Raw genomic sequence first — 20,618 nt, forward strand, 5'->3', positions numbered from 1 at the left:
AGAGGTCTTCACCACAGCAAACCCATGTTCTAATTCTAGACTGGGAGAAGCCCCAGTTAATTAAAGTCTCTCACTATACTATCTTTTTTAAATAAGGGAATGAGATTCAATGAGATACAAAGCTATCAGATGGCAAGAAGGACAAGAAAACTTCAAGCTTTCATTGGACAAAAAGGATTCAGGATCAGAATGCAGCCTGACCAAATGATATACAACTGTCCTGGTTTTATTTCCCAGAGGCTAGAAAGTTTCCACAAAATCAGTTAGGCGTCCTTAACCAGGAAAAAAAAACTGAATCCACCTGATGTCAACAAGCTTTTAAAATTAAACCAGGATTGACCAACAATGTAGCCTTTAATTTTTTTGTCGTTAAATTTTTAATTACAGCCATTGTCAAAATTTGAGATACTAACCCAGTGGCAATAGTCTTTAAATGTCTTTATTAATGCTGGGAGCCATCCTGCTTGCTAACTCAAGATTACTCAGACTCTTTTACAATATAATAATTGAATTTGGCTCCAAGCCATAATAAACACCCTGACCCATTAGATTAGAAACACAAGCAACATTTCGATACTTCTCTGTAAAAAAAAAAAATGTGGCACTCAAACTACAAACAATTTCTCACAGGCAGCCAAACTGGAAGTTCTGTTTTATAAAACATGTGTCAAACAGCAAGACTACCTATTAACCAATTAAAATGCTTATAGAAAAGAGACTTTTATGGTGCCTCTACTAAATACACTTCTGGAGTTGTACCTTTCAGCTTTTCTTCCAGAGGTTTTTATCTTTTCTTTTCGACAACTTGCAAACACAATTCAGTATGACTACATATGAGCTGTGCACGAACTTGGTTCTAAACTTGCCCATAAGTGAAATAAGAGAACAGCTGCTGCACTTCAGACCAAACTGGCCAAGATGTACTGAGAGAAATAAGCTGTAAACCATCCCCAGCAATACTATTTGTGTTTGTGCCTTTTGCAGATTTTATTTCATCACTGTTTCATGTAACATTAATAGATTAGATACAGTCTTGGTCTAAACCAAGAGAAAAATTTTACAGTAATACTAAATTTCCTTTTGTTTCACTTTCTTACTGACATAAAATACCAATACTACAGCCTAGATGTTGAACAGGTGCCACAGACTCATTAGGAAATATCAGTCCTAACCATCTCAGGTAACATTCCTGGCAGGGCAAAAAAAAAAAAAAAAAAAAGGCAAAATTAATTAGAATTGAGAGAATTACACTGTAATGAGTCCATCAACCTATTTAGTTGGCTTTTGGTTGTGTTTTTGTTTTTGTTTTTGTTTTATTGGTACCAGGGACTGAACCCAAGGGAGCTTAACCACTAAGCCATATCCCTAACCCTTTTTATTTTTCATTTTGAGACAGGTTCTCACCAGGTTACTTACAGTCTTGCCAAGTTGCTCAGGTTGGCTTTTAACCTGCCATCCTCCTGCCTCAGACTCCTGAATTGCTGAGATTATAGGCATGCACCACCATGCCCAGCTAATTTGTTGTTGTTTTTGTTGTTGGGTTTTTATTTTACACTGTTTGAGGGGGGCGAGTAGCAGGTACCTGGGATTGAACTCAGGGGCTCTTTGCCACTGAACTACATCCCCAGCCCTTTTTTATACTTTATTTAGAGACAGGGTCTCGCTGAGTTGCTTAGGACCTCCCTAAATTGCTGAGGTTGGCTTTGAACTTGTAATCCTCCTGCCTCAGCCTCCCAAGACAATTACAAACGTGTGCCACCAGACCCAGCTGGTTTGTGGTTTTAAGAAAAGTGTTAAGATAGTGCTGGCAAAGCACCTATACATTATGCATTAAACTACAATCTATCTTCAGTCCTTATAAAATATCAAGTTCACTCCTAATGGTTCATCAAAAAACATTAAGTTGGGGGCTGGGGAGAAAGCTCAATCGGTAGAGTGCTTGCCTTGTAAGCACAAGGCCCTGAGTTCGATCCCCAGCACCCCCCCCCCCAAAAAAAGTCTATATTTGGTTCATACATGGAAACCATCTCAAACGGAGTTTAAGAAGATATATAATAACAGAACCTCTGTACATCAAGAACAAGTCAGGTGGCTTTGGTTGTAGCTCAGCAGCAGAGCACTTGCCTAGTATGTGTGAGGCATTAGGTTCGATCCTCAGCACGACATAAAAATAAATAAAATAAAGGTATAAAAAATACATTATTAAAAAAAATAAAAAGTCAGGTTTTTATGGTTGAATTTGATTTTAACATGTGAATTCCTACCTTAGCAGGCAATTTCTATAAGCCTAGTAATCAACAAATATACTAAAGATTTAAATAATTATCACACAATTAGTTAATCCTCTTTAGGAGAAATCCAAGTTCTCTCTCCAGGATATACATACCTGATCAATTGCAAAGTAGATGTAATGTAGATAACTCTGAATTCTCCTAAATTGCTGATCCCATTAACAGTATCACTCAATGATGCCATATTTTCTCTTTATTTTTTAATATAAAAAATGTAGCTGGGGGTGGGATTGTAGTTCAGTGACAGAGTGCTTGCCTGGCACGTGTAAGGCAATGGAGTCCATCCTTGGCACCACATATAAACAAATAAAATAAAGGCATTCTGTCCACCTACAACTACAAAAAAAAAAAATTTTTTTTAAAGCAGCTGGGCACTGTGGTGCATGTTTGTAATCCCAGTGACTCAGAAGGCTGAGGTAGGAGGATCACAAGTTCGAGGCCAGCCTTAGCTACTTGGCAAAGCCCCAAACAACTTAGCAAGACCCTCTCTCAAAATAAAAAATAAAAAGGGCTGGGGACATAGTGGCTCAATCCTCAGAACCAAGAAAAAGCAAACTAGAGATATTTAAGGCATCTTTTATATCCAGCTAGTTTTATATTAATTCATTCTTTGATTTATGTCCCAAGAGTTCTATATGTAAGGCACTATATACAGGTGATACTTCAGGAGACACAAAGATGTACAGAAGGGAGCTTACAGCCTAGAACAGAAATAGGACCATGTCAATATCCAGTCTGTGAGTAAAAAGAGAGGTACAACTCAGTACTACGAGGGTCAGTGGAAAGAGAATTTATACTGGTGTTGGGTTAAGAGGAGTCAGTGTTTAAACTGAACCTTAAAGCATTGGTATAATTTCAGGAGGAACAAAGGCATCTAAGATACAAGAAAGTGTAGTGTGTGCAAAGAAATGAAGAGTACAAGAGTTTATTAATAAAATGCCCAACAGTCTCAATGAGCTAGTCCAAATTTCATGGGAGGGTCACATGGTGGGACAGGATTAGCACTGGATTCTGATTTTGGCTTCTCCACTGCCGAAGGAATGTTCTTTAGATATACTGTTAGTTATGTCTGGGAACATGTTTTCTCACTTTTTAAATGAGCATGTTAGATCAGAATATCTCTGAGGTCTATTTCCAAACTCATAAAACTATGACTCTAGGTTGTAATTGACAATTTCTTCTTTTGGCAATTTTTTTTTTTTTCTATGAAGGGTCAGATAATAATATTTTAGACTTTAATATTTGAGTAATATTTTGGGCCATGTGGTTTCTGTTATAACTTCTCAACTCTGTCATTGCAAATGTGAAAATAGCCACACACAATGTGAAGGAATGGGCATGTCTGTGTTCCAATAAAACTTTACTTATGAACAATATAATTTTAATTTTGTATAACTTCATGTATCATGAAATATTCCTTTGATTTTTTTCCCCAAACTTTAAAAAAATGTAAACACTGTTCTTAGCCCCTTGGCAAGAAAAAATTTGGCACAGAAGCCCAATTTTTGCTGAATCCTGCTCTCCACAGAGAAATAAGATCAGAAAGGGGTTAGGAGTATGATAGCCCTTGAGAGGTAGAATAATATTAATCTAGAAGACAAAGTAGAGGAGGCTTAGAAGGCTTCTGAGCAAGAAGGTGTTAAGAACTGAGCTGTACTAAAGGAAGATTTACTTGGCAGTAATGGTTGAGAGGGAGGGATTAGAAGATAATCAGCCTAATAGAGTCTGGTAGCTTTGAGGAAGGAAAAGAAGAAAAAAGTTATTTATGGAAGGAAAGATCAACAGAACATGACTTGAAAAAAAGAAGAGGAACAGGTTTATTTATCTCTTAATCATACAGAAAGGAGATCAATTTCAAGACAAAAAGGGAGAAAAAGGAGATTTTTGCATTCTCATTCCCCTGTGTAATCGGAATAGCATGACTGCAGTAGAGGAACTGAGGAATGTGCCTTTTTATGGAAGCTTTAGAATAGTCTGAGTTGGAGTTTTCAGTTCAAAGAATCTTTTAATATATTTCAGGGAAAATGTAACATTCAAGTTTTGGTTTTAGAGATGCAATAGATATGGCAGTTTTAGAAATTATGTTTATTTATTTATGGCTCCTTTTACTCCAGAAATGTCCTAAATTAAGAAAGAGTATTTAGCTGTATCATTGCCCTCCAAATTTTAAAAATCACTCTACTGACTGTGATTCCGAATTTTTAGCTTTTTTTATTCTAACAGGGGAAAAAAAAAAAACAACCCTGAAGTACTACCAATACAACCGGGTCAACATTAGAGTCAGTATTGTGCAAGTAATCCCCCTTGAGAGAGTACTAGATGCCTTCTAGAACTCAAATTTGGAAGCTGGGTGGGGGGTCAAAAAAAAAGAGGAGCGGAAACAGACATGAACACAAGTAGTTATAATTCATGAACAGTTTGATAAGAACCACAGTCAAGTCTTAAATGAATAGAGCAAAGGGAGAAAGTAATTTCAACTAAGCAGCTTAAGAAGAACTTCACAGAAAATGGCATCTGCACATGAGCCCACTCTAATAAGAGAGGAAGGATAATTCCAGGCAGTGGGAAAAATACAAACAATAACAACAAAAGGATGGGGTGGTTTCAAGGAATAGGAAGGTATAAGAAGTTACCATTTGTATATAAAGGGAATGAATATATATTGCCTGGGATATGTATAAACTATCTCTAGTAGCATACCTAAGAGTTTCTTATGTCACTGTTTTCCAGTGAAAAGGAAAATCAATTAGCTGGAATTCAAGAGAAAAGGAGACTTCTCCCTGTATACATCTTACCTTTTACATTTTGAAATATGAATTTTTTACATATTCAAATATTAAAATTAGTGTTTTCTTTTTAAAAACTGATTTATAGCCTGGCACAGTAGTGCCTGCCTATAATCCCAGTGGCTAGGGAGGCTGAAGCAGAAGGATCACAAGTTCAAAGTCAGCCTCAGCAACTTAGCAAGACCTTAGCAACTCAGCTAGAAAGGGCTGGGGATGAGCTGGAGATGGGGCTCAGTGGTAGAGTGCTTGCCTCACACATGTGAGGCACTGGGTTTGATCCTAAGCATCACATAAAAAAATAAAGATATTGTGTCCATCTACAATTTATAAAAAATTTTAAAAAAAGAAAAAGGGCTGGGGATGTGGTTAAGTGGTTAAGCCTCCCTGGATTCAATCACTGGTACCCAAAAGGAAAAGAAAAAAAAATACCTGGTTTGTATGACAAGTCCCTTCACAAGCAGGCACACAACCTACCCTTAGTGGTCTCATTACTAAGGCCTTCCATTCCCTTACTGCATGTTTAAACACTTTTATCTTAATATTCATTCTGTACAAAAGATCTTTCCATTTTCTTTGACTAGAAAACTTCTCATGCTTCAAACACTGCACCAAGAAAGAATGAATGTCCCTTCTGGTCTTCCCACTAAATCATGAAAAAGGGCTTTAAGCCTGCTTTGATTACACGGTTTTGTTTGTTTATTTGTTTATTTGTGTTGGGGTGGGGTGTTTTGGTACTGGGGATTGATTGTATGTTTGCTCCTTGGCATCAGAGGCTGGGTACATAGTCCTGGTCCAACCCTATCAAGGGCAGAGACCAGGTCTAAGATATTAGAACTACAATGAAACAGTAGCATTATTCAAAATAGCCAAAAAATAGAAGAAACCCAAATATCCATCAACAGATGCATGGATAAGTAATGTGGTCCATACACATAATTCAACCCTCAAAACAGAAGAAATTCTGAAATATGCTACAAAATGGATGAACTTTAAAGACATTAGGCTAGGGGGCTAGAGATGTAGCTCAGTTGGTAGAGTGCTTGCCTCACATGCACAAGACCCTGGGTTCAATTCCCAGCACCACAAAAAAAAAAAAAAAAAAAAAAAAAGACATTAGGCTTAGTAAAATAAGCCAGGCAATAAAAGAATAGTAAAATTCATAGAGACAAAAAGTAGTCGTGCTTGCCAGGGCCTGGGGAGAAGAAGAAATGCATAATTTCAGTTGTGGAAAAATGGAAAGATTTCTGGAGGTTTATGGTAGTGCTGATTGTACACAATGTAAGAAATATATGCTTAAAAATGGTAAAACTGTTGCACATGGTGGTGCACACCTGTAATCCCAGGGATTTGGGAAGCTGAGGCAGGAGGATTGTAGTGGAACTTCATCAATTTAGTGAGAGCCTGTCTAAAAAAAATAAAAAGGACCGGGGATGTAGCTCAATGGTAGAACACTTCAGGGCTCAATTCCCAGTCTCAACAGGGGGGGGGGAAATTAAGCTAGTGCAAGCCTATTGTCCCAGCTACCTGGGAGGCTGAGGAAGGAGAAATGCTTGAGTCCAGGAGTTCAAGGCCAGCCTTGGTAATGTATCAAGAACCCAGATACAAAAGAGGAAAAAAAAAAAAAAGATAGATGGTTGGACTGGAAATTATAGCTCAGGGGCTGAGAAGTTGCCCAGTATGCTTGAGACTCTGGGGTTCCATCCCCAGCAGAGAAAAAAGATCAGATTGTTGTTTTTAATCATGGGGAACTGGCAATCAAAGGTTCAGGAATCTAAAACTGTGAGTGATATTTTCCCCACAGTTGGTAAAACTGTGTATTCCACAACATATGGAATTCTACTGAAAGCTTTCATTGGCACTTTGCCTTGTTGAGTAGAAGTTAGAAGCTATGCTCAGACATTTAAAAAAAAAAAAAAAAAAACAAAACTCTGCCTTTTCATTAGATTAACATTTAAAATATGACTTTAAAATCATGGAAAAGAATATTAGTGATAATATTGAACACTCACTGAGCTCTTAACTATGTGTCCAGAATAGTTCTAAACATTTTAATGAACTCATTTAATACAATAACATTATGAGTCATGTACTATCTTTAGCTTTGTTTTACAGAGGAGGACCATGAAAAAAGGTATTAAATAATTTTTCCAATGGCATCCTTCTCCAAGGTGTCAACAGTGAGATTTGAATTTAAGTAGTTAAACTCTTTTTTTGTTTTTTTTTTTTGGGGGGGGGGTGGTTTACCAGGGACTGAATTCAGGGGCAATCAACCACTGCCGCAGCTTCCCAAGCCGCTGGGAATATAGGCATGCACCACCACTCCAGGAATTAATCTCTTTCTCTCTCTCTCTTAGTTGTAGATGTACACAATGCCTGTCTTATATTTATTTATTTTTATGTGGTGCCAGTCAAACCCAGTGCTTCACACATGCTAGGAGGGCGCATTACTACTGTGCCACAACTCCAGCCCCAGAAGTTAAACTCTTAATCATTACACTCTGATACTTCCCAAAATTCTTGTTTTGTTTCTATACTGATTCACTTCATCTGTCTGAAAAGTCTGACTTTGGTATGTGCTAATTTATACTAGATGCATTTTGCCAAAGTGGGCTATTCTATTCATTCGCAAGGATCAAAACCAACAGTGAATTTCAAGTACATTTTTATTTACACTTACATACTCCCCATAATCTTCTGTTGGGTAGGGCAGGATTATTGCATATGCACCTGAGGACTGTGCCTGGAATTTACTCAACATGAGTTGTATGGTCTTATTGCATACAATGATTTACATCACTTTTCCTAATTGACAGTTAAATGTCTTCAAAATTCACTGATAGCAATAAGATATACTGTATTTGTTCAAAGAAGTTCAAAACAGTTTTTGGTAGGAAAGCAAAAAATGTGTTTTTGTTTGTTCATTTGGAGAGGTTTGTGTGTGTGTATGCACACATGCTGGGGATCGAACCCAGGGCCTCAAGCTAGGAAAGTGTTCTACCACTGGGCTATATCCCCAGCCCTTTCTTACTTATTTATTTTTTTAATATTTTGATACGAGGGATTGAAACCAGAGGTGCTTTGCCACTGAGCTATGTCCCCATCCATTTTATTTTTTTATTTTGAGTCAGTCTTACTAAGTTGCTGAGGCTGACTTCAAACTTGCAATCCTCCTGACTTAGCCTCCCGCGTTGCTGTGATTACAGGTATGTACCACCACACCTGGCTTATTTTTTATTTTTTATATAGGGTCTTCCAAAATTGTCCAGATTAGCCTCAAACTTGGAATCCTGCCTTAGCCTCCCAAGTAGCTGAGATTACAGTATGGCTTATCCTCCCATTTTTCACTCAACAAATATTTCTCAAGACCCTACTATGTGCCAGGCACCATGATGGGCGCTAAAAATTAAGAGGCAAACAGCAAAGCTCTGGTAGGAAGAAAGATGTTGAACAAGCAATAATCACATAATAAGTATAATAAGGAAAAACTTAGAAAGCATATGATAGAAGGGCCTAATCTAGATTAGAGGTAGTCCAGGAAATCACCCCTAAAAAAATGGACATTTAATATGGAATCTGAGGATTGGCAGAAATTATCCAAGAAGTACAGAAAAAGTATAGGCAAAAGGAACAGCATATATAAAAAGTTCACAAGAAGCACTGTGGGGCTGGGATTGTGACTCAGTGGTAGGGCACTTGTCTGGCATGTGTGAGGCACTGGGTTCAATTCTCAGCACCACATATAAATAAATGAATAAAATAAAAGATTATCAACAATTTAAAAAAGAAGAAGAAGAAGAAGAAGCAGCAGCAGCAGCACTGTGTTTTGAAAGAAATGAAAATCCAATGAGCCTCGGGTCTCACAAGCAGAGAGCAGTTGAGCCAAGTGCTCAAAGATCTTTCCCTAACTGTGGGGTCTACCAACTGCTCACTCCTCTCTATTTGCTGCTGGCCCACTGTGTATTTGTCACTTTTTCCCATATCACCAACACTTCATATTATTTCCATGACTCCAAAGACTAAAAACTACTGTATTCACAATACTAACACATAACCCTGTAAGAAGAATAATTTAAATTCAACAATTTCATTGGTGGAGAGTAAGTACATAAATCCTTTACAATTTTTTTTTTCTTTTGTACCAGGGATTGAACCCAAGGGCATTTAACCTCTGAGCCACATCCCCAGCCCTTTTTATTTTTTATTTTAAGATAAGGGTCTCACTAGATCACTTTCAGCCTCACTAAATTACTGAGACCGACTTTGAACCTTCAATCTTCCTGCCTCAGACTCTTGAGCCACTCAGATTATAGGAGTGGTTGGAGTGCACAACCACATCGCCCTTTATAAAATTTTAATTCCATCTGTATTTTAAGCAACTTGAAACTAGAAATCATATCTTATATAGTCTAGTATCATTCATGACACTGAACAATGTGTATAGAGTCTGATAAATAATTTTACTATTTGGGATGAAGAATTATAGAACGAGATTTTAAGGGTTGCTGATATATCTTTCTATATAAAACACTTACTAGTCCATTCATGTATCTTTATCTATTTTTAACTGCATGAATAAAAACATGTTGTTCACCTGATAGATTAAAAAAATGGCTAGTACCCCAGAGATGGGGTGGGGACAGAGAGAAAGCTAGAAACATTGGGAAATTAGATAACAGAAGTACCTCAACTCTCAACTCTAGGAACAAATATGCCATTTCTCTTTCTTCACAGAAAGCTTACTCATGGGAATAACTAAAGCTTATTTCAAAAGAAAGAATGACTTTAACTTGGATTGTGGCCATCTGTGGCAAGAACTGCAATGGAATTCAGCCACTTTCCCCTGGAAAGTAATTCAACTGGAAATTTTATCAGTGGGAAATTCTCTAAGGGCCAAAGACTCCATTTTCTGCAACTTAACAATATCTGTAAAACATTTTTAGTTCTGAGATTCACCACCTCTCTCATCTTGTGTACATACATACCCCATCCACACTCACACCAATCCAATGAGCTGACTACTGATAGAAATGACAATTTGCCAGGCACAGTGGCACATGCCTGTAATCCCAGTGGCTCGGGAGGCTGAGGCAGGAGATCGAGAGTTCAAAGCCAGCCTCAGCAACTTAGTGTGTCCCTGTCGAAGAAGAAGAAGAAGAAGAAGAAGAAGAAGAAGAAGAAGAAGAAGAAGAAGAAGAAGAAGAAAAAAAAGAAAAAGAAGAAGAAGAAGAAGAAGAAGAAGAAGAAGAAGAAGAAGAAGAAGAAGAGGAAGAAGAAGAAGAAGAAGAAGAAGAAGAAGAAGAAGAAGAAGAAGAAGAAGAAGAAGAAGAAGAAGAAGAAGAAGAAGAAGAAGAAGAAGAAGAAGAAGAAGAAGAAGAAGAAGAAGAAGAAGAAGAAGAAGAAGAAGAAGAAGAAGAAAGAAAGAAAGAAAAAGAAATGACAGAATTTTTTGGAACTTAAAAATAAGTCCAAAATATGTAATAAATGTAATATAATTAATTCACGAATTTTTGTTAATCTTTGTGATTTCCTAGACATTTGGTATATAGCAACATGTGAGCACAGGATAAGAATCAATAGAACTTCCAAGAGAAGTAAGATATAGGGAGCTATCCTCACAGTCACAAAATAACCTAAAATGACTAGGTATTGCATTAAGTGTCAAACACACTCCTAGAGGGATTACCATGCAAAAAGGGCTATGATAAATACAGCACTGGGAATATGAACAATATAACATAGTCCTTGCCCTCAGGAAACCAACAATCTAAAGGGAGACACCCTAGGAGACTGGGGAGAAAGGGAAAAGAAAAACTGCACGGAAATCAATCATCCAAGGACCAATAACCCAGCATATGAGTATATAAAATCTACAAAGTTTTTACCAAGGGAAAGAAAGCAACAAAACCCCAATTTCCTGCCTAATTAATAGACCTCTACACATAGTGCGAACAAAAATGTGACAAATTAAACAAATGTAACCAATGGTTATCTGATCCCATGTCTTAATAAAATTATATTTTCAATAATGAAAACTTAATTTTAACAAGAAAAAATGTTATTTTTCAAAAACTATCTAAAAAGACTGAGCATGATAGAAATTTGTTATGTATAGTATACTACGAATGAATAAAATTCCTATATTAATCTAAACCTTGCTTAACCACTGAGTTGCATCCCCAACACTTCATATCTTTTTTTTTTTTTTTTGGTGGTGTTGGGGATTGAACGCAGGGCCTTGTGCATGCGAGGCAAGCACTCTACCAACAGAGCTATATCCCCAGCCCTATCTTTTATTTTAAGACAGGGTTTTGCTAAGTTGCTGAGGTCCTTATTAAATTAGTCTGAGGCTGGCTTTGAACTTGTAATCCTACTGCCTCTGCCTCCCAAGCCGCTTGGATTACAGGCATGTGCCACTATATCCAGCTAAACATCCTTCCTTAATAAACCTTTTTATAACTTCTTTTTTTTTTTTTTTTTTTTTTTGTAGTTGTAGATGGACAGAATACCTTTATTTTATCTATTTTTATGCAGTGCTAAGGATGGAACCTAGCACCTCACACATGGTAGGCAAGCACTCTGCCACTGACCTACAGTCCCAGCCCCTTTTTGTAACTTCATGAGAAGAAAAAGGCAAGAGATACCTTCCTTTCCATTTCAAAAACCAAAATGGAAACAGAATTAGTATTAAAAATGACTGAAAAAATAAAGCAGCCAGCAGATAATTCAAAATTCACTGTATCTAAGTTTATGTGGTCCAATAGATTCAAACAAATTTCAAAAATTCTCAAAGTCCAATGTACAAGGAATAGAAACACAAGTGAAAGCTTCCAACAGGAAGTTCTTCCTCCAAAGTATCAACTTTCTTCCTTAGTATCCCAGATTTAGACTTTCCTCCTAAAAGTTCACTCTGAAGAATTATATGCTCTATAGCACTGAAGCTTGTTGAAGATTAAAAAATGCTACGGCAGAAGTTTGTGGTCTTTTTTGTCTCATCCATACAGGAAGGTTTAAGGCCAGGCCTGCCTAAGAGTACATAACCCGACTGAATGACCTTCTCATCTACAGTTCTGAGCACAGACCATTATTCTAGAGACTCTCTAGATAGAAGCCAGTTAATCTCTAGCCAGGAGAGGTGGTACACACAGTAATCCCATTGACTTGGGAGGCTGAGGCAGGAGGAATTACAAGTTTGAGGTCAGCCTCAGAAACTTGGTGAGACCCTCAGCAACTTAGTGAGAACTTGTCTCAAAAATAAAAAAATACAGGGCTGGGGAGATAGCTCAGTCAGTAGAGTGCTTGCCTTGCAAGCACAAGGCCCTGAGTTCATATCCCCAGCACCAAAAAATAAAAAATAAAAGAATAAAAAAATACAAATTAAAAAAAAGGACTGGGGACGTAGTTCCATGGTTGAGCATCCTGGGATCAATCTCCAATATACACATACAAAAAGAAACCAGTTAATCTCTGAAACTTGTTCTTAAAGGTTTGTTGCTTCTTTTGATACTGCCCTAATGCTTATTTATTATGTAAAAATATACCCCACTTTCATGACCATGGCATAAGGTTTAATGAAAAGACTGGGCCCAAATCAGCCAAAAAAAAAAAAAAAAAAAAAAGCAGCAGATCAACTTTATGATATCTTTGTCTCTTGCCATATGGTTCAAGGAAATAAAGATCTTTAATGAGGAATTTATGACTCATAGTATGAGGCTGCATAACCAGCAGATTTCAAATAATATATCAACACCTGGTCTAAATCATTGAATATTAAAAAGGCACTCCCAGAAAGAGAATGCAAAATCCAAATGCCACTTCCAAAGAGGAAGGAATATAGTTGCACATTATGAATTTAGTAAGTGGCCTGCATAGTTGAAATGACTCTGAAACAGAAAAACCACAACCCAAAATAGCCTGAACACTTTTGTTATCTCAAACAATGGGCAGTTAGCCATTTATTCCTCCCTCTTAGTATATATTCTACTTTTCAGTCAAAACCTTATAAATTTGATGAGACTCCAGATTTGGCTGTACCAGACATTTGAAAGTTGAGGATGGGAAATACTGATTGCACAGTAACTCCTAGTATTGTATTTATAAAAATGAATGCTATGCATATATTCATTTAAGTTTAAAATTTATATTGCACATTTATGACCAGAACAGATCTGGTCTCTGCCACCAAGAAACCAACAACCAACAGAAGACACACACTGAACAAGCATGTATGACAAATGTCACACCTTAGCATATACATGCTCTACTGGAGTACAGGCTGTAGATAATAGGATATTCCCATCTACCCTTTTCCTAGGCAGGGGAAGTCTTCAGGAAGTTGTCAGAAGACTTCTAAAATGATAATGCTCAGTTCTGATACATAAAGAAGTAAATGTTTTAAAATTATATAACTTACTAGCAATTAAATAAGTACACTCCATGACTATAACAGGGGCATCAAACCTAAGATACTGTTATTGACTCCTATTTTGCCCATTTAAAATTATACCAATGAAGCCAGGCATGGTGGTGCACGCCTTTAATCCCAGTGGTTTAGAAGGCTGAGGCAGGGGGAATGCTAGTTCAAAGCCAGCCTCAGCAACTTAGTGAGGCCCTAAGAAACTTAGCGAGACACTGTCTCTAAATAAAATTATTTAAAAAGGGGCTGGGGATGTGGCTCAGTGGTTAAATGTCTCTGGGTTCAATCCCCAGTACCAATAAATAAACAAACAAATAAATAAATAAATAATACCAGTGATATTTATGAAACAGCTTTAGAAAAGACCAAATTTCCATTGTGTAGATATAAACAGTTAGATTGGAGCTCTACTAAAATTATATACATAGTTTAAAAAACTGACACAATTGTCAGGATGAGCTGTAACCCAGTGGGAGAGTACTCACCTGTCATGCACAAGGCCCTGGGTTCAATCCCTGGTACGCCAAAAGAGAAAGAAAAAAATACACAATTTCCAAAAAGCTTTTTGTTCTCTTACTCACAAGAGTAAATGTGAATGGAATATAATTGGAATATAAAAGTTTACATGTTTCTTTCTCTCTTTTTTTCTTTCTTTCTTTTTTTTTTTTTTTTTTTTTTGACAGCATGAAACCCAGGGCCTTGGGCAAATTATGTAAGCACTCTATTCCATTAACTACATCTCCAGTTCTTCTATTTTATTTTTGAGACAGGGTCTCATTAAATTGCTCAGGCTGGAACGGAACCTGCAATCCTCCTGCCTCAGCCTCCCAAGAAGCTGGGATTATAAGCATGCACAGTTGTACCCAGCATATTGATTCTTATTTCTAAAAAAAAAAAAAAGAAAGAAAGAAAAGATTTGAAATTGAGTAAGACTATGTATGAAACCGAAGACTACCTTCACATCATTCTCATGTAGGCCCTTCGGCAGTCAAGACAGTTGTCAGGTCCAGGAAAAATGGAAACTCTGTGACTAATAGCATTCTTGTTGCTTCTGATTTTAGGTGGAAAACCTCCAACAACATTTAAGAACTCTGCTCTAGGTGGATACAGAACAGTGGAGTAAAAAAAGCAGAGAACCCAGAATAAGAGAGTCAGAACTGAGAGTCAGGCTGACGGACTATGGGCAGGGTACTTCATTTCTCTAAACTACAGTTCCCTCATCTATAAAATGGGGACCACACAATATCTACCCACAAGACTGCCAGGAGATTGTCAACATGAAAATATTTCATGAATTCTGGAGCTTTAAACAAATGCTTTATTAATTTTTGCTTTATATAGTAATTATATGTTCATTTAAAAAGTTAGAAAATACAAAAAAAATTAAGAAAAAAATACCCATATGCCTATTACTCAAACATTGTTACTTACCATAACTGAAATAAGTTCAACCCCAACCAAAAAAAAAAAAAGCAAATAATTTCAGATGTTAATATTGATAGTTAAAAGTGAAAAAAAAAAAAAAAAGTGACATAATTAATTGCTGATCTCCTTTTAAGAGCAGAGCATATTGCACATGCACATAATCCCAGCTAATTGGGAGGCTGAGGCCAGCCTGGGCAACAGAGCAAGAACTGTCTCAAAATAAAATATAAAAAGGGCTGGGTAATAGCTCAGTGATCCAGCACTTGCCTAACATGTACAAAGCCTAGGCTTCCAAGGTTGGGAGGTGGGCGTGGGGAATCACACAGCCTTTCCCATCTATCAGTTTAAAGCAAAGACAATGCTACTATTTGTACCTAAACTGGTCCTAACGGCATATGATATATGGGTAAGACCCATAAAAGTCAAGGCCACAAAGACTCCCCAAATAAATATTTCATGAGCCCAAAGAATAGTTACAACACATACCCTCAGATGCAATGGAGAAAGCAAAGTATATGAAGCCCCATTAATAAAAAGTACTTGACTGTAATGTGAACATCAAAGACTTACAGTTTTCTATAGGCCACTTCAATGAGAAAGAAGAAAAATTTACATACCAGTCGAAGTCTTACTTTTTCACACTGCTTATTGAATCCCATCCTTCTTAGAACTGCTCTACTTTGTTTCTGCGCTTCCCTTTCCTACCTCACTCTTGCTTTATTATTGGATTGAACTTTCTGTGTTTAAAATGACCTTATTCCATACAAAGGACTAGTATTCAACAATAAAAAGGAATGAAGTTGTTTTTTTTTTTTCTTTTTAGGCGGGGCTGTACTAGGGATTGAACTCAGGAGCACTCAACTACTGAGTCACATCCTCAGCCCTATTTTGTATTATATTTAGAGACAGGGTCTTATTGAGTTACTTAACACCTCACTTTTGCTGAAGCTGGCTTTGAATTTGCAATCCTCCTGCCTCAGCCTCCAGAGTCCTTGGGATTACAGGAGTCGCTGGGATTACAGGTGTTCATGCACCACCGCAACCAGCCAGGAATGAAGTGTTGATACATGCTATACTATCTTATTGAATCTTGAAAACATTAGGTTATGTGAAAGAAATCAGACACAAAGGCTACATGTTATATAATTTATATGAAATGTCCAAAATAGACAAAGATCTACAGAGAGAGAAAGTGGTGGTTGCTAGGAGGAAAGGAGGTAGAGTTGGGGAGATAATGAGTAATGGCTAATGAATATGGGGTTTCTTTCTTTTCTTTTTTTGTTTTTGGTTGTCGATGGACTTCTTTTCTTTTTTTGTTTTTGGTTGTCGATGGACTTTATTTTACTTGTTTATATGTGGTGCTGAGAATCAAACCCAGTGTCTCACACATGCTAGGGAATCCCTCTTCCACTGAGCTACAACCCCAGCCCATGGGGTTTCTTTCTGAGGGGCAAAAATGTTCTAAAATTAGATTGCAGTGATGGTTGCACAATCCTGTAAATATACCAAAAACCATTGACTTGTATATTTTAATTGGGCAAATTATATGGTATGTGAATTTTATTTCAACAAACCTGGTCCAGAAATGGTCTCATTCAGGATCTAGAATAGGAAAAAAGACATGGAAATAAATATTCCCATCCTACCACTGCCCAAGTGTGGGGTAAAAGTGATGACTCAGTTGTAATATATAGATATGTATAGATGACAGGCAGATGGACAGACTAGACTACTTTGTCTAAGAAAGATACATGAAATTACAAATCCAAGCAAGTTCTGATCCTCCAAAAAACAGTTATCTTAATAATGCTCTAAGGCAAAACCTGGTCCCCAGATTCTTAAAAATACTGCACCTTTGCCTGAATAAAGTTTCTTCCACTTATGAGGCCTTTCTTTATTAAATGTTCAAGTACTCTGTCCCTTAAAAGCCCAGCTCAAATGTTATATTCTCTACAAAGCCTCCCTACCTTCTGCCACCACAAAAAAAAAAAAAAAAAAAAAAAGTCATTTCATCTTCCTCTGAACTTCCAAAGTGTTTTAATTCCTCAATGCCACTTAGGACTTTTCAATCTAGAATCATGCTTATTCTGGCTAGTACCATACTTACTGCTTTGACATTCAAAGGGATCTCAATAAATACCTGTTTTAGGGGTAGGGCATATAGCTTAGTGGTAAGAGCATTTGCCCAGCATGCAGATGCCCTAGGTTTGATTCCCAGTACCAAATAAATAAATACCTATTTCAACGACCAAGAATTTCATCTTCATCTAGTAAATTTTAAATTTTGGAAGAATCTATGTGTTATTTAGACCAAGAATGATAAAGTTGTGGGCTCACAAATGCCTACTTCAGTCAAAATGTACATTTTATAGACCAAAATAAGACTAATGTGGCATACAGATGTAAATATCTGAAAGAAATTCCCAAGGAGGTAAATTAGAACCTCCCAAGGTAACTCCTAAGAAACATTCACTCTGATTACATAAATTCTAGAATATATGCTCAAAAATCAGCTTCATTATTTTAATTATACCATATGATTCTTTCAAACTCAGGGTTCTATTATCAAGTTCTTCTTCTTCTAATATATTTTCAATTAATTCCTTTTTCATTTTCCTTGCAACATCCTACATCCAAGTCTTCATTTTCTTCACAATCAAGCAATTTTTGAAGTCTTCTAATTTATCTCCCTTCCCATAGTTCCTTTTCCTTCAGCAATATTTATTGAGCCATCTGTGTGCCAATGTTGAGAAAAGGAACTGGGAAGCCTATTAAAAAAAAATTAACTAAGGCCAGTTCTCTAGACACAATCTACTTGGGAACTTGAAGCATGGAGAGGATTCATTTAGGAGCCAAAATGGGCACTGTGATTTTAAAGCAATAGGTAGATAGGTCCTCTGGTCTCCCCAGGACACAACCCATACAGTCTTCCTCACACACCATTCTCATCCTTTCCCTCCCACTCTCTTTGTTCATCTTGTTGGATAAAGCCCTCTGTTAAACTGACCATATGTCATGTACTGACTTCATCTCCAATTTCTCCAATTTGCCTCCTGAGCTACAACCAAGACAATCTACTTACTGAAATCTGGAAGCAACTTGCAAGTATCTTTGTTCATAATTATCTATCAGCACAATCCTTTCTACTTTCTCTCTGCCTATTCATATCTAGCACCAATCTCGAATGCCTTCTTTTGTCTGTGTGGGAAGTATGTAACCATATGTAATTTTTTTTTTATCTTATGACTAAGCTTATTTCTTTGTATTCTCACAGAGTTTATTTACAGTGTTTCCTAATTAAGGGTTGTATATCACAATCACCTATGGAACTTCTTAAAAAACAAAGCCCTTGACCCTACCTCTAGAGAGTTCTTCAGTAAGTCTGGGATGGAAATTGAACATCTTTACATCTAAAAAGCCCCACTGGTGATTCTCATGCACACTCTCAGCTGAAAACCACTGATTTATTACAATGCTCTTTATACTGCAGACATTAATGCTTATTAATTCATGGCATGGACGCTCATAAATAACTTTTCTCTAAATAGCCTAACCAGATATCAACCCCTTGACTACACTAACTCTGTTCCAAGTGCAACATGTGGTTTTAAGATTTCATTTCCTGAAGTACTACATGAAGGGACACTATTACCTTGTCTCTTTACATTGTTTCCCATTTGTTGAAAAATGGAGGCCTGGAATGCAGCCATGTTAGACAACACTACATAAGAATGTACTCTGGAGCCTTAGATTAAATTTAGTTACAAAGAAAACAATGCAGAACTAGACATTTTGAATAAATACAGTATTCTTGAATAGATTCTTACTAAATCTTAATAGACAAAAGATCAGAAATTTGGTCTAGACTATGTCCCTGTCTTCCTAGCTACCAGTCTTCTGAATTGCTTGAGGCAGTCCAGGGCCCCTGAAAACGAAGGAAAACTTTCAGCTGCTAAAGTGCCTGTAAGTGCAGTAAAGTAGCTAATCAGATATGTAACCCAAGCCCCACCCAGACACAGTTACCTCCCAACCTCCCAACTACCAAGACACAGACTATTTACCCAGCTCAGTGAGGGAGCAGTAAGAACTTTTTCCAGAGTTATTCCTCACAGACAGAAGCAGTCTGAGTCACCCACCCAGAGTGGGACATAAAGTGTGACATTAGTCAGGGGAGTGTTAGGATACTGAGCCCAGGCTCAGCACCTTTTGTCCCATTTCAGAAGTGGACTCCTCCTCCTCCAGGAATCACCTCAGTTATTAGTCAGAGCTGCAGGCTACAAGGGTCTGCAGAGCCACTAGCCACCAGAAAAATGTGGACCTGGGAAGGGATGCCCCTGCCTTCTCTCGGGCAGGGGCCCGCAGATGCCGGATTCCACAGGCCTCTCCCAGCAGCTCCATCTTGCTTCCTGCCAGAAGGAGGGGCCGAGGAGGAGGGCCCCAGAGTCTGGAAAGGCCCCAGAGAGAGGAAGCCGGTTGACAGCAGGTAAAGCCAGGTGGACATCTCCACAGGCGGGAACAAAATAAAAGGCAGTAGGGGCGAGGGAGAGAAAAAAATGGGCACATAGTCATAAATTACTGCATAAAGGTGTTAGAATAGAATGCCTGAGATGTGCCGGGGTGAAGGAGGAGACCGCAGGAAGACAAATGGTCAATTTAGGTGAGTGAAAGAAAGGGTCAGATCTAGGGAGCCCTGTCGAGGGGTGGGTGAGTAAGGCAGATCTCAGAGTGAGGGGCGGAAATATTCGTTAGAAAGGAGAGTAGCGTGGTTCAAATATGAATGCCTGGAAGGAAAGGCAAGGAATCGGTAAGAGAACCCGCCCCCACCACCACCACCCACAGGACAGACTGGGGAGGCCTAAAAAGGAGCTGGGAGCAAGGTAGTCAACGTGAGGAACGACAGCCTGTCCAAGGGAAGCGGCCACCAGACAGACTAACAACTACCATTTACTATTGACATACGCCACTCTAGGCACTTTACAAATAATACCTCGTTGACCATTACCACACCCGCAAGACAAGCTTTATTGTGATTGCCCCCATTTTATAGATGGGGAAACTGAGGCCCCGAGAGGCTCTGAAGCTTGCTCAAGGTCACAGAGTGGAGAAATCAGCATTAGGAACCACGGTATCTGGCATTAGAGCCCACGCGCAAAGCCACAGGCAGCCCACCCGAGAAGCCGCAAAGCGGACCAGGACTCTAGGGACATCTCCCGACCCGACTCCCGTCCCTGGCCCAGCAAGCTCACCCTGACGAGGTTGCTGACGGCCGCTTGCACGGCGGCCACGGGCGCGGTGAGGTCAGGGATGGCTTTGCCGTCCACCTCGCCCTCCTCGTGCATAATCACCAGGTGCGAGATCTGCTGCGCCACCGGCTCCAGGATGCTCTCAATCGTGCGCGTATGAAACACCGGCATCGTGGCGGCTTGCGGGGCGGCGAACCGCGGGCCACAGAGAACTGGGATCGGCGGGGCCGGGAGCCGGCGGACAGACTGAGTAGGAGCAGCGACTGGAGTCCGGGCTTCCCTCGGCGTAACCAGCCTCAGGGGCGCCCCGCCCACTCACGTCGCCGCGCCCAATGGCAAAGTCGCTCAGGCCAAGGCCGTTAGTCCTATTGGCCCCTCTTCAAGATGCTCCACCCCCACTACCGCGCCGCCAAAGTCCCGCCCCGCCCCCATTCCCAAGGGAGGGGCCTGGGATTGGGGC

The 20,618-nt window shown here is 38.7% G+C and overlaps 1 protein-coding gene across 1 annotated transcript in view; it reads right to left on the reverse strand.

The window, feature by feature from the left end:
- Positions 1–20,468, reverse strand: part of VCL (vinculin) — a 105,381-nt gene extending 84,913 nt beyond the window's left edge. The window contains 1 exon segment of the mRNA XM_079135970.1: positions 20,162–20,468. Within this exon segment, the coding sequence (XP_078992096.1) occupies positions 20,162–20,329 (168 nt within the window). The 5' untranslated portion in view covers positions 20,330–20,468.
- Between the last annotated feature and the right edge of the window lie 150 nt (positions 20,469–20,618).

This window comes from Sciurus vulgaris, assembly GCF_902686455.1.
Source record: "Sciurus vulgaris genome assembly, chromosome: 4".
Lineage (NCBI taxonomy): Eukaryota > Metazoa > Chordata > Mammalia > Rodentia > Sciuridae > Sciurus > Sciurus vulgaris.